At 45.2% G+C, this 19,980-nt stretch overlaps 2 protein-coding genes across 4 annotated transcripts in view; one reads left to right on the top strand and one right to left on the bottom strand.

The window, feature by feature from the left end:
* fuca2 (alpha-L-fucosidase 2) overlaps window positions 1-4,732 on the top strand; it is a 125,074-nt gene extending 120,342 nt beyond the window's left edge. For all 3 annotated transcript variants that reach the window (XM_059985505.1, XM_059985506.1, XM_059985504.1), the window contains 3 exons: window positions 310-418; window positions 3,499-4,258; window positions 4,457-4,732. In XM_059985505.1, coding sequence (XP_059841488.1) covers window positions 310-418; window positions 3,499-3,639 — 250 coding nt within the window. In that variant the 3' untranslated portion in view covers window positions 3,640-4,258; window positions 4,457-4,732. The remainder of the gene's footprint in view (window positions 1-309; window positions 419-3,498; window positions 4,259-4,456) is intronic.
* LOC132402606 (uncharacterized) overlaps window positions 1-8,354 on the bottom strand; it is a 31,148-nt gene extending 22,794 nt beyond the window's left edge. Inside the window, exon 1 of the mRNA XM_059985508.1 lies at window positions 7,246-8,354. The gene's annotated coding sequence lies outside the window, so the exon portion shown is untranslated. The remainder of the gene's footprint in view (window positions 1-7,245) is intronic.
* Between the last annotated feature and the right edge of the window lie 11,626 nt (window positions 8,355-19,980).

The following is a 19,980-nucleotide window of genomic DNA, read 5'->3' as shown; positions in this document are numbered from 1 at the left end:
AGATCAGGTGTGGACCGTGCTGGGCAGCCCACAATTGCTGCCATGCGCGCCCACAACATACTAACCCTAACCAGTACGTCTTTGGAATGTTGGGAGGAAACCAGAGCCCCTGGAGGAAACCCACGCGGTCACGGGGAGAACGTACAAACCCCTTACAGACAGCGGGGTAATGGAACCCCAATCGGTGATTGCTGGCTCTGTAAAGCGTTACGCGGACCAAAATGATCCGATGCTGCCAGACTGTTAACTCTCCTTTTACCCTCGACCTTCCAATTGTCTCAGCTGGGTGTGTCATGTGTGTGTCGGCAGGTATACATCGTCACCGGGGAAACAGGTGGTTTACGCAATATTTCTGACCTGGCCCAAAATGGGACGGCTGCACCTCAGTGACCCTCGTCCTGCCGCGGGGAGAACCAAGGTCTGAAGTACATTATTGCTTCTCTTCTTTGTTTTCTCTTTGGAATGAAGGCAATAGAACTTTGAACAATACAGCACATGAACAAGCCCTTCAGCCCACAGTGTTGTGCTGACCCAATTAAGTTAGGAATCAATCATCAAGCTAATCCCTTCTTCCTACACAATGCCCATATCCCTCCATTTTCCTCACATCCAAGCGCCTATCTAAACATCTCTTAAAAATCCCTCATGTATCTGTCTCTACACCCACCCAGGCAGCGAATTCCAGGCACCCGCCACTCTCTGTGTAAAATAAAACACAAAAAAAATTATAAGGAAGGTAACAAAGTTAGTGGTTAAAGGACAGATATGGAATGAAATGTGTATAAATACATATATACCAGCATGTATTTACAAGGTAAACGACATTATAAAAAATGGTTTAAAGTGTGCACAAGCAGTGCACACAAAATGCTGGAGGAACTCAGCAGGACAGGCAGCATCTATGGAAAAGGGTACTGTAGACGTTTCGGGCCGAGACACTTCCCTCGGCCCGGAACGTTGCTGTGCTTTTTACCATAAATGCTGCCTGGCCTGCTGAGTTCCTCCAGCATTTTGTGTGTTTTGATTGGATTTTTGGCATCTGTACATTTTGTCTTGTTTGTTTAAGTGCAGTGACGGGTAGAGAGGGGTGGGGAGAGCTCAACTAGAGTGGTTGATCAGATAACTGCCTGCGGGTGAGAGAAACCTGGGGACATTCAAACAAGCACATGCATTTTGAAAAATGGAGGGATATGTGGGATAAAAAAGGTAAGATTGATTTTTGAGTGAGTTAAGGGGTCAGCACGCCATTTTGGGCCAAAGGGCTTGTACCTTGCTATAATAATCCATGTAAACTCAGCGATTACTCAGTTAGGTGCAAGAGTGGAACTTGGTGTTGTCTTCTGCTAACGTAGCCCATCAGCTTCAAGGTTTGATGTGTTGTGCATTCAGAGATGCTCTTCTGCACACCTCTGTTGTAACGTGTGGTTATTGTCACCTTAAACTGATCTGGCTGTTCTCTGATGTCTGTGATTAACAAGACAATTCTGCCCAGGGAACTGCTGCCAGTTTTGCACCATTCTTTGTAAACTTTAAATGCTGTGTATGAAAATCCCAGGAGATCAGCATTTTCTGAGATACTCAAACCACCCTGTCTGGCACCATAAGACCTAGGTGCAGAATTAGGCCATTCAGCCCATTGTATATGCTCCGCCATTCCAACATGGCTGATTCATTATCACACCCAAACCCATTCATCTGCTTTCTCCCCAAAACATTTGACACCCTGATTCATCAAGAACCTAACAACCTTTGCCTCAAATATACCCAATGACTTGGCCTTACCCAGTCATATATGGCAACTGATTCCACAGATTCACCTCCCTCTGGCTGAAGAAACTGTCTTCATCTCTGTTCTAAGTGGATGTCCCTCAGTTCTGAGGCTGTGCCCTCTGATCCTGGACTCCCCCACTATGGGAAATACCTGCTCCACATACAGAGAATCCAGACTTTTCAATGATCGATGCAATCCTAACACCGACCCTTACAGCAAATATCTAGTTACTGACAGCCATCCGGAAAAAGGCCCCTTTATTCCCACTCGTTGCTTCATGCCAATCAGCCAGTCTTCTATCCATTCTGTTACACAGGCTCTTATTTTGTTAAGCAGCCTCATGTGCAGCACCTCGTCAAAGGCCTTCTGAAAATCCAAAATAAACAACATTCACTGATTCTCTTTTGTCTGTCCTGTTTATTTCCTCAAAGAATTCCAACAGATTTGTCAGGCAAGATTTCCCCTGAAAGAAACCAAACTGACTTTGGCCTATTTTATCTTGCGTCTTCAAGTACCCTGAAACCTCATCCTTAATAATGGGCTCCAACATCTTCCCAACCAGTGAAGCCAGGCTAACTGGCCTGTAATTTCCTTTCTTCTGCCACCCCCTCCCTTCTCAGGAGGACCAGAAATTGCTAATATTATTCTTCTTAAAGAATGGAGTGACATTAGCAATTTTCCAGCCCTCTGGAACCATTCCAGAATCTAGTGATCCTTGAAAGACTGTTACTAATGCCTCCACAATCTCTTCAGCCACCTCTTTCAGAACCTTGGAGTGTAGTCCAACTGGTCCAGGTGACTTACCTGCTTTCCGCTTCCCAAACACCTTTATTAATAGCAACGACACTCACTTCTGCCTCCTGACACTCTTGCATTTCAGCATTCTGCTAGAGTCTTCTACAGTGACGGCTGAAGCAAAATACTTATTAATTTTGTCCCCCACTGCTACCTCTCCAGGATCATTTTCCAGCAGTCCAATATCCACCCTTGTCTCTCTTGTACTTTTTATATATCTGAAAGAAACTTCTTTGTATCCTCTTTTCTATTATTGGCTAGCTTACCTTCATATTCCAACTTTTCTCTCTTTATGGCTTTTGAGTTGCCTTTTGTTGGTTTTGAACAGCTTCCCAATCCTCTATCTTTCCACTAATTTTTGGAATATTATATTCCCTTTCTTTTGCTTTTATGCTGTTTTTCACTTCCATTGTTGACCACAGTTGTCTCACCTTCCCTTTAAAATTCTTCTTTTTCTTTGGGATGTATATTTCCTGCATCTCCTGAATTCCCCCTAGAAGCACCAGACATTGCCATCCTGCCGTCATCCCTGCTAGTGTCCCCTTCCACTCAACTTTGTCCAGCTCCTCTCTCATGCCTCTATAATTCGCTTTACTCCACTGTAAACCTGATACTACCTAGTTTAGCTTCTCTTTCTCAAACCAACAGTCATTTCACGGTCAATGTCACTCAGATCACATTTCTTCCCCACTCTGATGTTTGGTCTAAACAAGTAACCTCTTGACTGTGTCTGCACACTTTTATGCATTGAGTTGCTGCCGTACGATGGGCCGATTAGATATTTACGTTAACGAGCAGATGTACGGGTGTAGCTAATAAAGGGGTCACTGACTGTAGGTATTATTTTTGAAAGTACCATGAGATGTAGTGGCTCAGTCCGGCTGTTAGAGCCTGGAGTTCACCTGTCTGCTTTTCCTACCCTGACCGACCAGGTAAACCTTGTCGGATACCCAGAGCCTCTGCAGTGGATGATGTCTGGGGAGCAGGAGCTGATAGTGTTACTGCCGACTCTTCTCCCGCACCAGCTGCCCTGTCAGTGGGCTTGGAGCTTGAAGCTCACCAGCGTGTCGTGATGATGGAGAGCGGCCGTGCGGAGCAAAAAGCCCTGAGGGTTTCTGGAAGACTCCTCAGCACACTTTTGCCTTTTTTATATGACAAAGTTCAAAGTAAATTGATTACCCTGAACAATAAAGATTTTGCTTCCTGAATACTTTTGGGTGTATTTAATGGATTTTGGGCTGCTGATCATGAAAATCACCATGAAATTTCCCTTTCGCTCACTTTTTTTTTGAAATCACCTTTACTTGTTATTTCAATCATGATTCAAGTCAGAGTAACTGATGCAAGATTAAGGAAGGCATCTTTGCTGGCCAACAAATCAAGAAATTCATCAATGACAGGCAAATCAAAGAACATCTAGTGGAACCGGAGAAAATCGCACAGAAGGATGTTGTTAATAACTTTCTTGGCAACTGCAGAGCGCCAAGCTACGTGCAGCTGGTTGACAACATGCTTCAAGCAAACAGACCCACAAAGTGCATCAAACACGAGGAAATCTGTGGATGCTGGAAATTCAAGCAACACACACAAAATGCTGGTGGAACACAGCAGGCCAGGCAGCATCTATAGGGAGAAGCGCTGTCGACGTTTCGGGCCGAGACCCTTCGTCAGGACTAACTGGAAGGAAAGATAGTAAGAGATTTGAAAGTAGGAGTGGGAGGGGAAAATGCAAAATGATGGGAGAAGACCGGAGGGGGTGGGGTGAAGCTAAGAGCTGGAAAGGTGATTGACAAAAGGGATACAGAGCTAAAGAAGGGAAAGGATCATGGGACAGGCATCATGTGAAGTGCATCATGTCATTAAAGATTCATTTTCTGCATTCCCATTTAGACTTCTTCCCTGCAAATCTTGGTGCTGTCAGTTACGAGCACGGTGAAATGTTTCACCAGGATGTTTCGGTCATGGAGAAACGGTATCAGGGCAAGTGAAATCCATCATTGCTGGCTGATTATTGTTGAACACTTAAACAAGAAGCCTCAGACACTGAGTACCAATGGAAAGCATTAACAAAATATTTTTAGCTGAGTGAACTATTGCAAAGCATTAGCACCATTATGCAATTAAGTACTTTATATTCAATAAAAGTTGATTTATTGTTTTTCCTAATTCCTAAGTAGTCTGAAGTTATATTTCTGTTCAGCCTCATGCGGTCTATCACAAAAAAATTTCTGAGGAAACGAGATAGAAACAGAAGCACAGAAAACCTGCAGCACAATGCAGGCGCTTCGGCCCACAAAGCTCTGCTGAACATGTTGTTACCTTAGAAATTGCCTAGGGTTACCCATAGCCCTCTATTTTTCTAAGCTCCATGTACCCATCCAGAAGTCACTTAAAAGACCCGATGGTATCCGCCTTCACCACCATTGCCAGCAGCCCATTCCACACACTCACAACTCTCTGACATCTCCTCTGAACCTACTTCCAAGCACCTAAAAAACTATGGCCTGTTGTGTTAGCCATTTCAGCCCTGGGAAAAAAGCCTCTGACTATCCATACAATTAATGCCTCTTATTATCTTGTACACCTCTATCAGGTCACCTCTCATCCTCCGTCACTCCAAGGAGAAAAGACCGAGTTCACTCAACCTATTCTCATAAGGCGTGCTCCCCAATCCAGGCAACATCCTTGTAAATCTCCTCTGCACCCTTTCTATGGTTTCCATATCCTTCCTGTAGTAAGATGACCAGAATTGAAAACAGTACTCCAACTGGGGTCAGACCAGGGTCCTACATAGCTGTAACATTACCTCTCGGCTCTTAAACTCAATTCCACAGTTGATGAAGGCCAATACACTGTACGCCTTCTTAACCACAGAGTCAACCTGCGTAGCACCATTGAGTGTCCTATGGACTCAGACCCCAAGATCCCTCTGATCCTCCACACTGCCAAGAGTCTTACCATTAATACTATGTTCTGCCATCATATTTGACCTACCAAAATGAACCACTTCACACTTATCTGGGTTGAAGTCCATCTGCCACTTCTCAGCCCAGTTTTGCATCCTATCAATGTCCCGCTGTAACCTCTGGCAGCCCTCCACACTATCCACAACACCCCTGACCTTTTGTCATCAGCAAATTTACTAACCCATCCCTCCACTTCCTCATCCAGGTCATTTATGAAAATCACAAAGAGTAAGGGTCCAGAACAGATCCCTGAGGCACTTCACTGGTGACTGACCTCCATGCAGAATATGACCCATTTACAGCCACTCTGCCTTCTGTGGGCAAGCCAATTCTGGATCCACAAAGCAAGGTCCCCTTGGATCCCATGCCTCCTTACTTTCTCAATAAGCCTTGCATGGGGTACATTAACAAATGCCTTACTGAAATCTATGTACACTACGTCTACTGCTCTACCCTCATCAACATGTTTAGTCAAATCCTCAAAAATTTCATTCAGGCTCGTAAGGCATGACCTGCCTTTGACAAAGCCATGCTGACTATTCCTAATCATATTATACCTCTCCAAATGTTCATAATTCCTGCCTCTCAGGATCTTCTCCATCAACTTACCAACCACTGAGTAAGACTGAATGGTCTATAATTTCCTGGGCTATGTCTACACACTTTCTTGAATAAGGGAGCAACATCTGCAACCCTCCAATCCTCTGGAACCTCTTCCGTCCCCATTGATGATACAAAGATCATTGCCAGAGGCTCAGCAATCTCCTCCCTCACCTCTCACAGTAGCCTGGGATACATCTCATCCAGTCCCAGTGACTTGTCCAACTTGATGCTTTCCAAAAGCTCCAGCACATCCTCTTTATTAATATCTACATGCTCAAGCTTTTCAATCCACTGTAATTCATCCCTACAATCATCAAGATCCTTTTCCGTAGTGAATAGTGAAGTAAGGTATTCATTAAGTCCCTCTGCTATCTCCTCTGATTTCATACACTTTTCCACTGTCACAGTTGATTGGTCCTATTCTCTCATGTCTTATCCTCTTGCTCTTCACATACTTGTAGAATGCCTTGGGGTTTTCCTTAATTCTGCCCAACAAGGCCTTCTCATGGCCCCTTCCAGCTCTCCTAATTTCATTCTTCAGCACCGCCTTGCTAGCCTTATAATCTTCTAGATATCTATCACTACCTAGTTTTTTGAACCTTTTGTTAGCTTTTCTTTTCTTGACTAAATTTTCAACAGTATTTGTAAACCACGCTTTCTGTACCCTACCATACTTTCCCTGTCTCATTGGAACGTAACCGTGCAGAACGCCACGCAAATATCCCCTGAACATTTGCCACATTTCTTCCGTACTTTTCCCTGAGAACATCTGTTCCCAATTTATGCTTCCAAATTCCTGCCTGACAGCCTCATATTTCCCCTTACTCCAATTAAACAGTTTCCTAACTTGTCTGTTCCTATCCCTCTCCGATGCTATGGTAAAGGAGATAGAATTATGATCACTATCTCCAAATGCTCTCCCACTGAGAGATCTGGCACCTGACCAGGATCATTTTCCAATACCAAATCAAGTACCGTCTTTCCTCTTGTAGGCTTATCTACATATTGTGTCAAGAAAACTTCCTGAACACACCTAACAAACTCCACCCCATCTAAACCCCTCACTCTAGGGAGATGCCAATCAATATTTGTGAAATAAAAATCTCCTACCACAGCAACCGTGTTATTATTACTCCTTTCCAGAATCTGTCTCCCTATCTGCTCCTCGGTGTCCCTGTTACTATTGTGTGGTCTATAAAAAACACCCAGTGGAGTTATTGACCCCTTCCTGTTTCTAACTTCCACCCACAGAGACTCCGCAGACAGTCTCTCCATGGCTTCCTCCTTTTCTGCAGCCGTGACACTATCTCTGATCAACAGTGACACGCCCCCAACTCTCTTGCCTCCCTCCCTGTCCTTTCTGAAACATCTAAAACCCGACACTTGAAGTAACCATTCCTGTCCCTGAGCCATCCAAGTCTCTGTAATGGCCAGCACATCATATGTTTGAAGAAGTTTGTTATCCAGTGTAATTAAATCTATGTCACCATTTAGAAACCTGTGATTCATTTTCTTGTGGACATAATCAATAAATCCATAGTAAAGAAATAACTACCAAATAATCAATGACACCAACTTGGGTGTTCATCTGGTGAAGAGGGTGTGGCAAAAACACAGCCAGAAAGCGAGGAGCGACTGGCCGGTTGGGAGCGTCTGATGGGGCTGGGATGGAGAGACTGCGCCCTCTGCTGGCGGCCCGGGGCAGTTGGAGAGAGGGAGGCAGCTGGAGGTTCAAAGTAAATTTAGTATCAAAGTACACATATATCACCATATACAGTTCTGAAGTTCATTTTCTTGCGGGCCTTTGCAGTAAATACAAAGAAACTCAATAGAATCGATGACATACCTCGCCCAACAGGACGGCCAAACAACCAATGTCAGCGTGCTACACCGCACAACACCGTCCCTTTAGGACATTGTGCTCAGACTTTCGAAAAAGCTCGACGGTTCGTGAGCAGCTCACAAGACATTGCCATGGCTCACCAGCACCGTCTTGGAGACCCATATAAAATAATTTTAATGGCTGTCTTTAAAAGGGCACACACATACAACACACCTCTTGACACTGCCTGCACAAAATCCTGAAGACACAAACTCAGGAACATCTTCTTCCCCTCTGCCATCTGATTCCTGAGTGGACATTGAACCCATGAACACAGCCTAACTACTTTTTATTTCTGATTTTTGTATTATTTATTTATTTTGACTGAGATATATACAAACGTTTGTGTGTGTGTGTGTGTGTGTGTGTGTGTGTGTGTATATATATATATATACACACACACACACACACACACACACACATACATTTACTCTGATTCCATTTTTCTCTATTATTATGTATCACATTGTACTGCTCTTGCAAAGATAACAAATCTCATGTCACACGCTGGTGATATTAAACCTGACTGTGATTTGACAATTGCCTTAATCAATTGCAAATTACAGTATATAGAGTCAAAGCCACTGTTAATGAAACATGCCAAAACAGCCCAGAGTCATAGAAGATTACAGCACAGATACAGATCATTTGGCCCATCTGTTGCATTCTGCCTGCAGGTCAATCCCATAGCTGAACCTATTCTCAAGTTATTCCACAGAGAGCGTCCTAACAAGCTGCATCGCTGCACGGTACGGAAGCTGCTCTGCGGCGGGCAGGAAGGCTCTACAACGGGTAGTCAAAACCACCCAAGGCTTCACCGGTGCCGGCCTACCCACCATCAAGGACATATATGCAGAAAGCTGCCTGAAAAGAGCCAGTAACATCAGGAAGGATCCCACCCACCCAGCCCACGGACTCTTTGTCCCACTTGTGAGGAAATCCACACGGCCATGGGGAGAGGGTAGAAAATCCTCACAGACGGTGGTGAGAATCGAACCCTGATCTTCTGATCTCGGGCACTGTAAAGCATGATGCATGCTTACTGCTATGCTACCGTACCGAGCTTAACCAAGGTAAAATATTTTATTATAAGGTTAAGATATTAAGACAAAGGTCTTTAAAACCAATGAGAAGTATTACTGTTCTATTATTGATTAACTGAGCTAAATTAAATACCTTTTAAAATGTGATGTCTTTTTCATGTTATAATGCTGTGATGGTGATAAACAGAATGTTTATGCAAATTTCAGTTAATGAATAATTTAGGACTCAAGTTTGCATTACGCTGTTATATGGAGTCATGGAACACTACAGCATAGAAACAGGCCTTTCAGCCCTTTTAGTCCACGCTGGACCCATTAATCTGCCTACTCCCATTGACCTGCACCTAGACCATATCCACCCAGACCCCTCCCATCCATGTACTTATCCAAACGTCTCTGAACGGTTGAAATTGAACCCGCATCGACCACTTCCACTGGCAGCTTGTTCCACCCTCTCACCTCCCTCTGAGTGAAGAAGTTCCCTTTACATAGTTCACTTTTCACCCTTAGCCCACGCCTCTCCAACCTCAAGATCAAATCTCCCCTCATTCTCCTACACTCCTAGCCTATTCAACCTTGCCCTGCATAACTCAGGTATTTTTCATAATTGGCTTTGTTGCAGGTCAGTTTGGAAGCTGTGCTGAAGGACGCTGACACCGAAGGGTTTGGGATGTTCTGTGTACCAGCTGGGAGTACAAATAGCCTGGTGATGCACCTATACCGATGAAGATTGTGGAGGGGATGCTGTTGCCAATCCAATCAGACTGGGGACTTCAAGCGAAGAAATTGAAGATCCAATTGCACAAGGAGCACCAGTTGTGAGATGGAGAGCAGGGAAGGTTCAGGGGTAAAAGGGAGACACGGCCTAGTGAAGCAGTCATCGATAGAGTGGTCTGAGTCAGAGTGGTAGGGCTTCGGTGAGGTAAGTGGGTAAGTGGACCTCAGTTTTTGAGGAATAGAGAGCATGTCTGTAGGATTAGTACCTTGCTCTGGGTGTCAGCTGTGAGAATCCTGTGAATCTTCCAGTCTCCCAGATGGCATCATCTGTGCCAGGTGTACCAAGATGCAGCTCCTGAGAGACCGTGTTAGGGATCTGGAGCTGTGGCTCGATGACCTGCAGCTTATTAGGGAGAGTGAACAGGAGACAGATAGGAGCTACAGGGAATTGATTACTCCGAGGCTGTTGGAGTTAGTTAAGTGGGCGACTATCAGGGAAGGGATGGGAAGAGCTCGGATAGTAGAAAGCACCCCTGTAGAACAGCTTGTTGTTGAGCCTACTAGGTGATTGGCTGTGCTGGATTGGGTGTTGTGCAATGATCTGGAGGTGATAAGAGAGCTTAAGGCTAAGGAACCCTTAAGAAACAGTGACCACAGTATGATCAAGTTCACTTTGAAATTTGAGAAGGAGAAACTAAATTCCAATGTGTCAGTATTTAAGTGGAATAAAAGAAATTACAATGGCATGAGAGGGGAACTGGCCAAGGTTGACTGGAAAGGGACACTAGCAGGAAGGACAGCAGAGCAGCAATGGCTGGAGTTTCTGTGAAAAATGAGGGAAGTGCAAGACAGATATATTCCAAATAAGAAGAAATTTTTGAATGGAAGAAGGACATTACCCTGGCTGATAAGTGAAGTCAGAGCCAAAGTAAAAGCAAGAGAGGGCATGTAAGGAAGCCAGATCTAGTGAGAACATAGAGGATTGGGAAGCTTTTAAAAACTTGCAGAAGGAAACTAAGAAGGTCATTAGGAAGGAAAAGATGGATTATGAGAGGAAGATGGCAACTAATATCAAAGAAGATACTAAAAGCTTTTTTAAGTATATAAAGGGTAAAAGAGATTTGATGGTAGATATAGGACCAATAAAAATGCTGCTGGAGATATTGTAATCAGAGGCACCTGGATGGCAGAGGAACTGAATGCATATTTTGCATCAGTCTTCACAGTGGGAAGACATCTGCAGTATAGCAGACATTCAAGTGTGTCAGGGAAGTGAAGATTGTGCAGCGAAAATTACGACTGAGAAGGTGCTCAGGAAGCTAAATGGTCTGAGGGTGGATAAATCTCCTGGACCTGATGGAATGCACCTTCGGGTTCTGAAGGAAGTAGCTGGAAAGATTGCGGAGGCATTAACAATGATATTCCAAGAATCAATAGATTCTGGCATTGTAATGGATGTCTGGAAAATTGCAAATGTTTCTCCGCTATTTAAGAAGGGTGGGAGACAGCAGAAAGGAAACTATAGACCTGTTAGCCTGACATCAGTGGTTGGGAAGTTGTTGGAATCGATTGTTAGGGATGAGATTACAGAGTAGCTGGAGGCAAATGACAGGATTGGCCAAAGCCAGCATGGTTTCCTGAAAGGAAAATGCTGCCTGACAAACCTACTGCAATTCTTTGAGGAAATTACAAGCAGGGTAGACAAAGGAGATGCAGTAGACATAGTGTCCTTGGATTTTCAGAAGGCCTTTGACAAGGTGCCACACATGAGGCTGCTTAACAAGGTAAGAGCCCTTAGAATTAAAGAGAAGTTACTAGCATGGGTAGAACATTGGCTGATTAGCAGAAAACAGAGAGTGGGAATTAAAGGATTCTATTCTGGCTGGCTGCCAGTTACCAGTGGAGCTCCATAGGGGTTGGAGTTGGGGCCGCTGCTTTTTACGATGTATGTCAATGATTTGGACTATGGTATTAATGAATTCATGAGAATGATTCCAGGAATGAAGGGGTTACCGTATGAGGAATGTCTGGCAGCTCTTGGGCTGTATTCCTTCGAGTTCAGGAGAGTGAGGGGGGATTTCATAGAAACATTCTGAATATTAAAAGACCTGAACAGATAAGATATCGCAAAGTTATGTCCCATGGTAGGGGAGTCGAGGTACGAGGGCATGACTTCAAGATTGAAGGACGTCCATTTAGACCAGAGATGCAGAGAAATTATTTTAGTCAGAGGGTGGTAAATCTGTGGAATTTGTTGCCACGAGCAGCTGTGGAGGCCAAGTCACTGGGTGTATTTAAGGCAGAGAGAGATAGTTTCTTGATTAGCCAGGGCATCAAAGAGTAAGGGGAGAAGGCAGGGGAGTAGAGATGACTGGAAGAAATGGATCAGCCCATGAATTGCAGAGGAGACTTGATGGGCTGAATGGCCTCCTTCTGCTTCTATATCTTATGGTCTTGTGGTCTTATCTGTAGAAATTTGCGAGTGTCTTTGCCGACATACCAAATCTCAAACTCCCAATGAAATGCAACCGATTTCCTGCCTTCTTTGGAATTGCATCGCTATGTAAAATACATCCAGGTGCCTGCCAGCAGAGGGCGCTCCAAGACTGCAGCCACATCTGGTTTGCAATCAGACCAACTTAATGCAAAGAGCACAGTGCCCAGACAAACCCTTTCCCTTTTCCCATCTCTGTGCACAAGTTGATGCTGGGTCGGGGTTAAGGAGGCCCCACTCTCAGAGGGATCGAGTGGCTGGCTGCTGGAAGTGGGAAAGACCATGAGATCGCAAGACAAAGGATCAGGATAAGGCCATTTGGCCCATCGAGTTCACTCTGTTGTTCCATCAGCCCACTCGTCTCCATTCTCCAGCCTTCTTCCAGTAACCTTTTGATGGCCTGACTAATCAAGAAACTAATCCGCTTTAAATATACCCAATGACATGGCAATGAACTCCACAGATTCACCTCTCTTTGGCAAAAGAAATTCCTCCTGATCTCAGTTTCAAAGGGTGTGCCTTCTGATCCTGAGGTCAGCCACTGTCAGAAACATCCACATCCAATCTAATTCGGTCTTTCAATATTCAATAGATCTCTGTGAGATCGCCCCTCACTCTTCCAGTTCAACACATGGACGTACAACACAGGCTACCACTGTCTACATCTCCTCCTTGCCCTGCACCTACCATCCACACCTCCACATGCCAACTGCTATCACCCCAATCTTCACCTACCCCACCCCCACCTACCCCCAACTCCCCACTCGCCTTCACTACCCAGCAGGTGAGAAGGGAGGCTGAGCATCGGGACCGGATAGCGTGACTACCAGACTGGATTGGGCTGAGCAGCTGTGTGGAGTTCTCCAGCGCATTTTCAGTCTGAGTCTCAGCCTGGAAAGGGTCCCGACTGTGTGAAAGACATCGTGTGTGGTCCCGGTACCCAAGAAGGGCTGACCAAAGGTCTTGAATGATGACCATCCTGTGTCCCACGCCCCACACATCATGAAGACCCTAGAGAGGCTGGTTCTGGCTCACCTCGAACCCCTGGTCAGATCAGCCCTCGGTCCTCTGTGGTTTGACTACCAGGAGCACATTGGAGTCGACAATGCTGTCATCTACCTTCTCAACAGAGCCTGCTCCCATCTGGATAAGCAGGACAGCACTGTGAGGATTGTGGTTTTTGATTTCTCAAGTGCCTTCAATACCATGCGGCCCTCATTACTGAGTGAAAAGCTCCACTCAAAGCAGGCTGGCACTTCCATTGTCTCCTGGATAATGGTCTACCTGACTGGCAGACCCCAGTTTGTGCCACTTCAGAGCTGTGTGTCAAACATGGCTATAAGCAGCACTGGGGCCCCACAGGGGGACTGCATTGGCCCCCTTCCTGTTTACCCTGTATACCTCGGACTTTAGATATGATATCGAGTCACGTCATCTGCAGAAATTCTCTGATGACTCAGCAATAATTAGGTGTTTAAAGGAAGGACAGGAGGTCGAATTTGGGGCCCTCATGGAGGACCTCATCGAATGGTGCAAGCTGTAAGATAAAGGAGATGGTGATGGACTTTGGGAAGACCAACCCTGTATTGTTCCTTGTTACTATTGATGGTGAGGACGTGGATGTGGTGAGGATCTACAAGTCCCAGGGGTGCACCTGGATTACAGACTTGAGTGGAGCACCAACACAGAGGCTGTGTACAAGAAGGGCCCGAGTCATCTCCAGGGGAGACTGAGGTTCTTTGGAGTGTGCAGGCCTCTCCTTCTCACATTCTGCCAGTCTGTTGTCGCCAGTACAATCTTCTATGCGGTGGCATGCTGGGGTAATGGCATTAGCATGGGTGATGCCAACAGGCTCAATAAAATGATTAGAAAGGCTGGCTCTGTTATAGGAGTCAAACTGGACACACTGAGGGGCTGTGGTAGAACAAAGGACCCTCCAGAAAATCCTGGCAATTCTGGACAATGTTTCTCACCCTCTGCACGCCACCTTGGCTGAACAGAGGGGCACTTTTAGTAACAGACTAAGGCAACTGCGCTCCTCCAAAGAGCACGATATGAGGCCATTTTTACCCTCGACCATTAGGCTCTGTAATGAGTCAATCTATAGCCGGGGAGATGATGACTTCCTCCTGTTAGACAGTTTGAGGTAACTCAGTGTTTATTCTTTCTTCCTTCTCTGCTGATATTTGTGTATCTCTGCACCTGTAATGCTACGGTGACACTGCCATTTCCTTTTGGACCAATAATGTATCTACCTATTATCTAACTAAACTCCAGTGAGTACAGGTCCAGAGCCATCAAACGCGCCTCAAACATTAACCCTTTCATTACTGGAATAATTCTCATGGACCTCCTCTGGACCTTCCCCAAAGCCAGCACATATCTTCACAGAAAAGGGGACCAAAACCGACGGGAGAGGAGAGGGTTAGGTGAGCGAGAGAGGAAGGTGATGGGAGTGCCGTGAGCAAGTGGGGGACAGTGTGGTCATCTGTGCCTGGAGCTGAAAAAGGTGGTGGAGATATGTATTTATTCAGGAAATAGAGTTATATAGAACGGACAAACCAGCACTGAGGTTATGGATTGTATACAGATTACAGGAGAGGAGGTGCTTACTGTTTTTTAAGGTGGATAAGTACCCAGGGCCCGACACGGCGCACTTGGACCTTGGTGGGATAACAGTTCAGCACAGACTAGATGGGCTGAAGGGCTATGACTCAAAAAGTGTGAAAGTAGAGGAGAGAGTGGGAGGAATGTGTGAAGAGAGGGGGCAGTGTGAGGGGGAGAATGGGGGAAGAGTGAGTGATGGGGAGTATGAGGGTGGTGGTTAGGATATGCCCACAAAATGCCCCCTCTTTCCCTCTCCCACTCACTCCACTTTCTATCCCCATTTCCTTGCCCACCCCAGCTCACCTCCCTCTCTCCCTCTCTCTCCCCTTTTCCCTTACTCTCCTTCTCTTTTACCCCTCTTTTTTCTCCTCTTCTCTCCCCCTTCTCCCTTGCTGCCCCCACTCCCTCTCTCACTACTCATTCGTTCTCTCTTCCCCCCGTTGAAGGGTGTCTAAGAAGGCTTATTAAAGTGCTTTACTTATCACCTTCTAGCTCTGCTCCTTTCCTTCCCCCCAGCTTTTTATTCTGGCATCTTCCCCCTTCCCTTCCTGTCCTGAACAGGGATCTCGGCCCGAAACATCGACTGCTTGTTCATTTTCATAGATGTTGCCTGAATTGTCGAGATTCTCCAGCACCTTGTGTGTGTTGTGTTGAGTATTGGCCTTTGTCAGTCGAGGGATTGAGTTCAAGAGCCATGAGGTAGTGTTGCCCCTCTGTAAGGCCCCGGTTAGACCACACTTGGATTATTGTGTTCAGTTCTGGTTGCCTTATTAAAGAAAGGTATGGAAGCTATAGAGAGGGTGCAGGGGAGTCCTACCAAGATGCTGTCTGAACTAGAGAGCATGACTTATGAGGATAGGTTCAGTGGGCTGGGGATTTTCTCTTTGGAAAGGAAAGAAGATGAGAGGTGGCTTGATAGAGGTGTATAGGATGGTAAGAGGCATTGATAGAGTGGGTGGACAGAGACTTTTTTCCCAGGGTGGAAATGGCTAATATGAGGGGGCATAATTTTGAGAGGATTGGAGGGAAGTATGGGGGGATGTCAGAGGTAGGATTTTACATAGAATAGTGGGAGTGTAGAAGGTCCTGCCAGGGGTGGTGGTAGAGGCAGATACATTTGGGACATTTAAGAGTCCCTTAGGTAGGCAGATGGATGGAAGAGTTAGATTGATCTTAGAGTAGGTTAAACGGCCAGCCAACATCACGGGCTGATGTTTCACCCTTAACCCATGACCCCTGGTTCTAGTCTCACCCAACCTCAGTGGAAAAAACCTGCTTGCATTTACCCTATCTATACCCCTCATAGTTTTTTAAACCTTTATCAAATCTCATCTTGTTCCCCTGTGCTCCAGGGAATAAAGTCCTAACCCAGTTTTTCCCAACCATTTTTAGCCCAGCACCACCCTACAGCACTTCCATACTTGCCAAGGCTCTCTGAGACACAATATCCTTTCGGGTGCCCCCATAGTGTATAAATATGTCTGCCATATGCTAACTTGAGAAAAATGATTTGGCTTTAAAATTTTATTTGTCTTTAAGCTTAGCTGACACAGTATCTGTGTATTGTACAGCAACTTCAACATCAATCCTTGAGCTTGATGGTTTTTAGAAAGAGTTGAAATATTTAGTTCAAGTTGTGACAGAAAAAGCCTAAAGCCTTAAGTCCCATGCGTAACAATGTCCAGGCGGTTTCTGTTTTTTGTTTATGCGGTTCACTGCACTGAAGCCTCTTTCAACAAGGCAGGAGGGTGGAAATACAACGAAAAGCAGTTTGGCTCTTCTCCAAAGACCAGGAAGCTTCATATGACAGTGTAGCCACGTACCAGAAAAACCGCCATCTTTGAAAAGCAGTTTTGCTTCATCATTCCGAATTTCAATAATTTCTTCTTGTAAGCTCTCTTCTCGTCCTTCCACCCTGCAAAGAAATGGATTAATGACTCAGTCTGGAATTTCCAGATTGTTCATATCCTGGAACTGATTCTGAAAATCCTTCTTCAGTGACTGCAGGTGTAAGCAGTTCTCTTGCAAATCACTGCCTATGAAACAGAGTGCCATACTTTCCATGCTGGGAAACTCTGAGGCCATTCTTCTCCCAATATTTTGCCTATGGATTTCCAATTTTCTAATAAAAGTGGATACTGCACTTTTTGCCTGGATTAAATTGAAATTCTCACCCTGCAGTTTCTTATTTACAGTGTTCATTTTGTCGTCCAGATTGGCTAGGTATTCCTCATCTCACGGAGAAGTTCAATCTTGTTTCACAAGACAAAGGAGCAGAAGTAAGCCATTCGGCCCATCGAGTCTGCTCCGCCACCCCACCATGAGCTAAACTATTCTCCAGTCTAGTTCCAACCCGGCTTTCCCCCCATATCCCTTGATACCCTGCCTAATTAGATACCTATCAATCTCCTCCTTAAACACTCCTTAAATGATTGGGCCTCCATAGCTGTATCTGGCAATGAATTCCATAAATCCACGACCCTCTGTCTAAAAAAAAATTCTCCTCATCTCTGTTTTAAATAGGTACCCTCTAATTCTAAGACTGTGGCCTCTGGTTCTGGCACAAATCAACCCACCAAGGGAAACAGCCTTTCCACATCTACTCTGTCCAACCCTTTCAACATTGGAAATGTTTCTATGAGATCCCCTCTCATTCTTCTATACTCTAATGAATACAGTCCAAGAGCCGACAAACACTCCTCATATGTTAGCCCCTGCATTCCAGGAATCATCCTCGTCAATCTTCTCTGAATTCTCTCCAACATCAGTACATCCTTTCTAAGATAGGGGGCCCAAAACTGCACACAGTATTCCATATGAGGTCTCACCAGTGCCCCACAGAGCCTCATCAACACCTCCTTACTCTTATACACTATTCCTCTTGAAATGAATGCCAATGTAACACTTGCCCAACAGGCTGGTATATGTCTAGGGCAGGGGTCAGCAACCTTTACCACTGAAAGAGCCACTTGGACCCGTTTCCCACAGAAAAGAAAACACTGGGAGCCGCAAAACCCGTTTGACATTTAAAATGAAATAACACTGCATACAACGTTTTGTTTTGCCTTTATGCTATGTATAAATAAACTATAATGTGTTGCATTTATGAAATTGATGAACTCCTGCAGAGATAACGAAATTACATTTCTGCATGCAACAAAAACATTTTGAACTCCGAAAAAAAGACGTTGGGTTGAAGGTTACTTTTAAGTAAAATACTCAACGTCTATTTGAGTCCTTCTTGTATTTATGAAAAACGCCAAACTTAAATTTGCCGCCAGCAGCAAACCAAAAATAACGTCAGCCAGCTGTCAACCTGAAAAATAAAAGGACTATTTCACTGAACAATGAAAACATATGAATATACGTAAAATAATACGCAATTAAAATATTTATCATACTTCTTCAGGTTGACTCACACCTGACAATGCAGTCGTATTCAGTAGGGATGGATCGATGCTTAGGGGAGTGACCGGGAAGGATAATGTGTTTTTTTCCTCTCTGAACTCACAGAAGCGTTTCCCAAACGATGTTTGCATTGCGATGATTGCAGAATGTAAATACTCCGAATTTATCATGTCGTGACATTGTTTGAACTCTCTCAAATTGGGGAAGTGAGACAATGTGCCTTTCTGTAAATCTCTGGCAAGCAACGTCAACTTGCGCTCGAATGCAAAACATCCCCCAACATGTGCAGGGCTGTACGTCCTTACCCCGTTGAAGAGCTGTGTTCAGCGTGTTCAGGTGCGCTGTCATGTCTACCATGAAGTGTAGCTTTTCCAGCCACTCTGGCTGTTCCAGCTCAGGAAAGTTGAGCCCTTTGCTGCCCAGGAAAGTTTTCACTTCTTCCAGACGCGCGACAAAGCTTTTCAGCACCTCCCCTCTGGACAGCCAGCGATAAAAACACGTTGTAGCGGTTGCTACACGCAGTCAGTAAACTGCAGTCAAAGATAGCTTTATTCGAACTAAACAGCCTTGCTTTTAAGCCTCCCTCAACCCGCCCCCCATGGGCGCGGATGCTGCAAAAGACACGTACTCACAAACCCCCGTAGGCTATCTCCCTTAGCCTGAACGCTGGCTAATTGTGAGCCGGTTCGGATGTGTCAGGAAATGGGTCGCCCGCCACAACGTCTTATTTAGATTGTACAAGATCACCATAATCTTCAAATTTAGATTTACATTTCAAAAACTAACAAACTAACATAAAAAACATATTAATTAAATACTGACCATGTAGCGGTGTGCTACACGCAGCGCTAAAATTACGACACGGAGTCGGTAACTGCAGTCGAAGGAAAAAAACTTTATTCGAAATCTTCAGCCTCACTTTTAAGCCTCCCTCAACCTGCCCCCCCCCCCATGGCGCAGAGGCTCCAAAGCTCTGTGCTCGCAAACCCCCGTAGGCTATCTTATTGTGAGTCGGTTCGGATGTGCCAGGAAAAGGGTCGCCACAACCAATTATTTCCCAAAGCAACAGGGAGCCGCAGCACAGACCTAAAAGAGCCACATGTGGCTCCGGAGCCGCGGGTTGCCGACCCCCGGTCTAGGGGAAAAAGGAGATCCAGCCACACACCAACCCCACCTCCCGTTCGCGCAGGTGCTGTGAGAATCGAATTTATGCCTCGCGCCCGCCCACAGTATCAAACCCACAACAAATACCGTTATGAAATACACTTTAAAGAGTTTACTAAAATTAAAAGAGTATTAGACAATACAATATATATGCAAGGGAAAAAAACAAAAAAGGCTCCAACTTATCAAAGTTCAGTCAGTTTAGTGCACATCGTTGAAACTCAACCATCAACCATTCGACCCCTCGTCGCTTGCCTCCGACCTCCACGTCTTCGCACCTAGGACCAGGCCCGGGGGTCTTCCAAGCAGTGCAGCGCACGTCCATCTTCCTTGGCGTCTTCCTCCCGACTCCCCACCAAAAGCCCGCGAAAACCCCTCCCCCCAAGTTCCCAGCCTCACAAGACAAAATAACATTCCCCATTGGTTAACAAATGAATACAATTACCATATCAGCAAGTATAAAGCAAAACAACTATGAGAGAAACACTTATCAGACAAAGAAGCATTCCTACTCTTAACAAACCAAATAA

This window comes from Hypanus sabinus, chromosome 12 (genome assembly GCF_030144855.1).
Source record: "Hypanus sabinus isolate sHypSab1 chromosome 12, sHypSab1.hap1, whole genome shotgun sequence".
NCBI classification, from domain to species: Eukaryota; Metazoa; Chordata; class Chondrichthyes; order Myliobatiformes; family Dasyatidae; genus Hypanus; species Hypanus sabinus.
The sequence above is the reverse complement of the archived record's forward strand: the minus strand, read 5'-3'. Positions and strand labels throughout refer to the sequence as shown.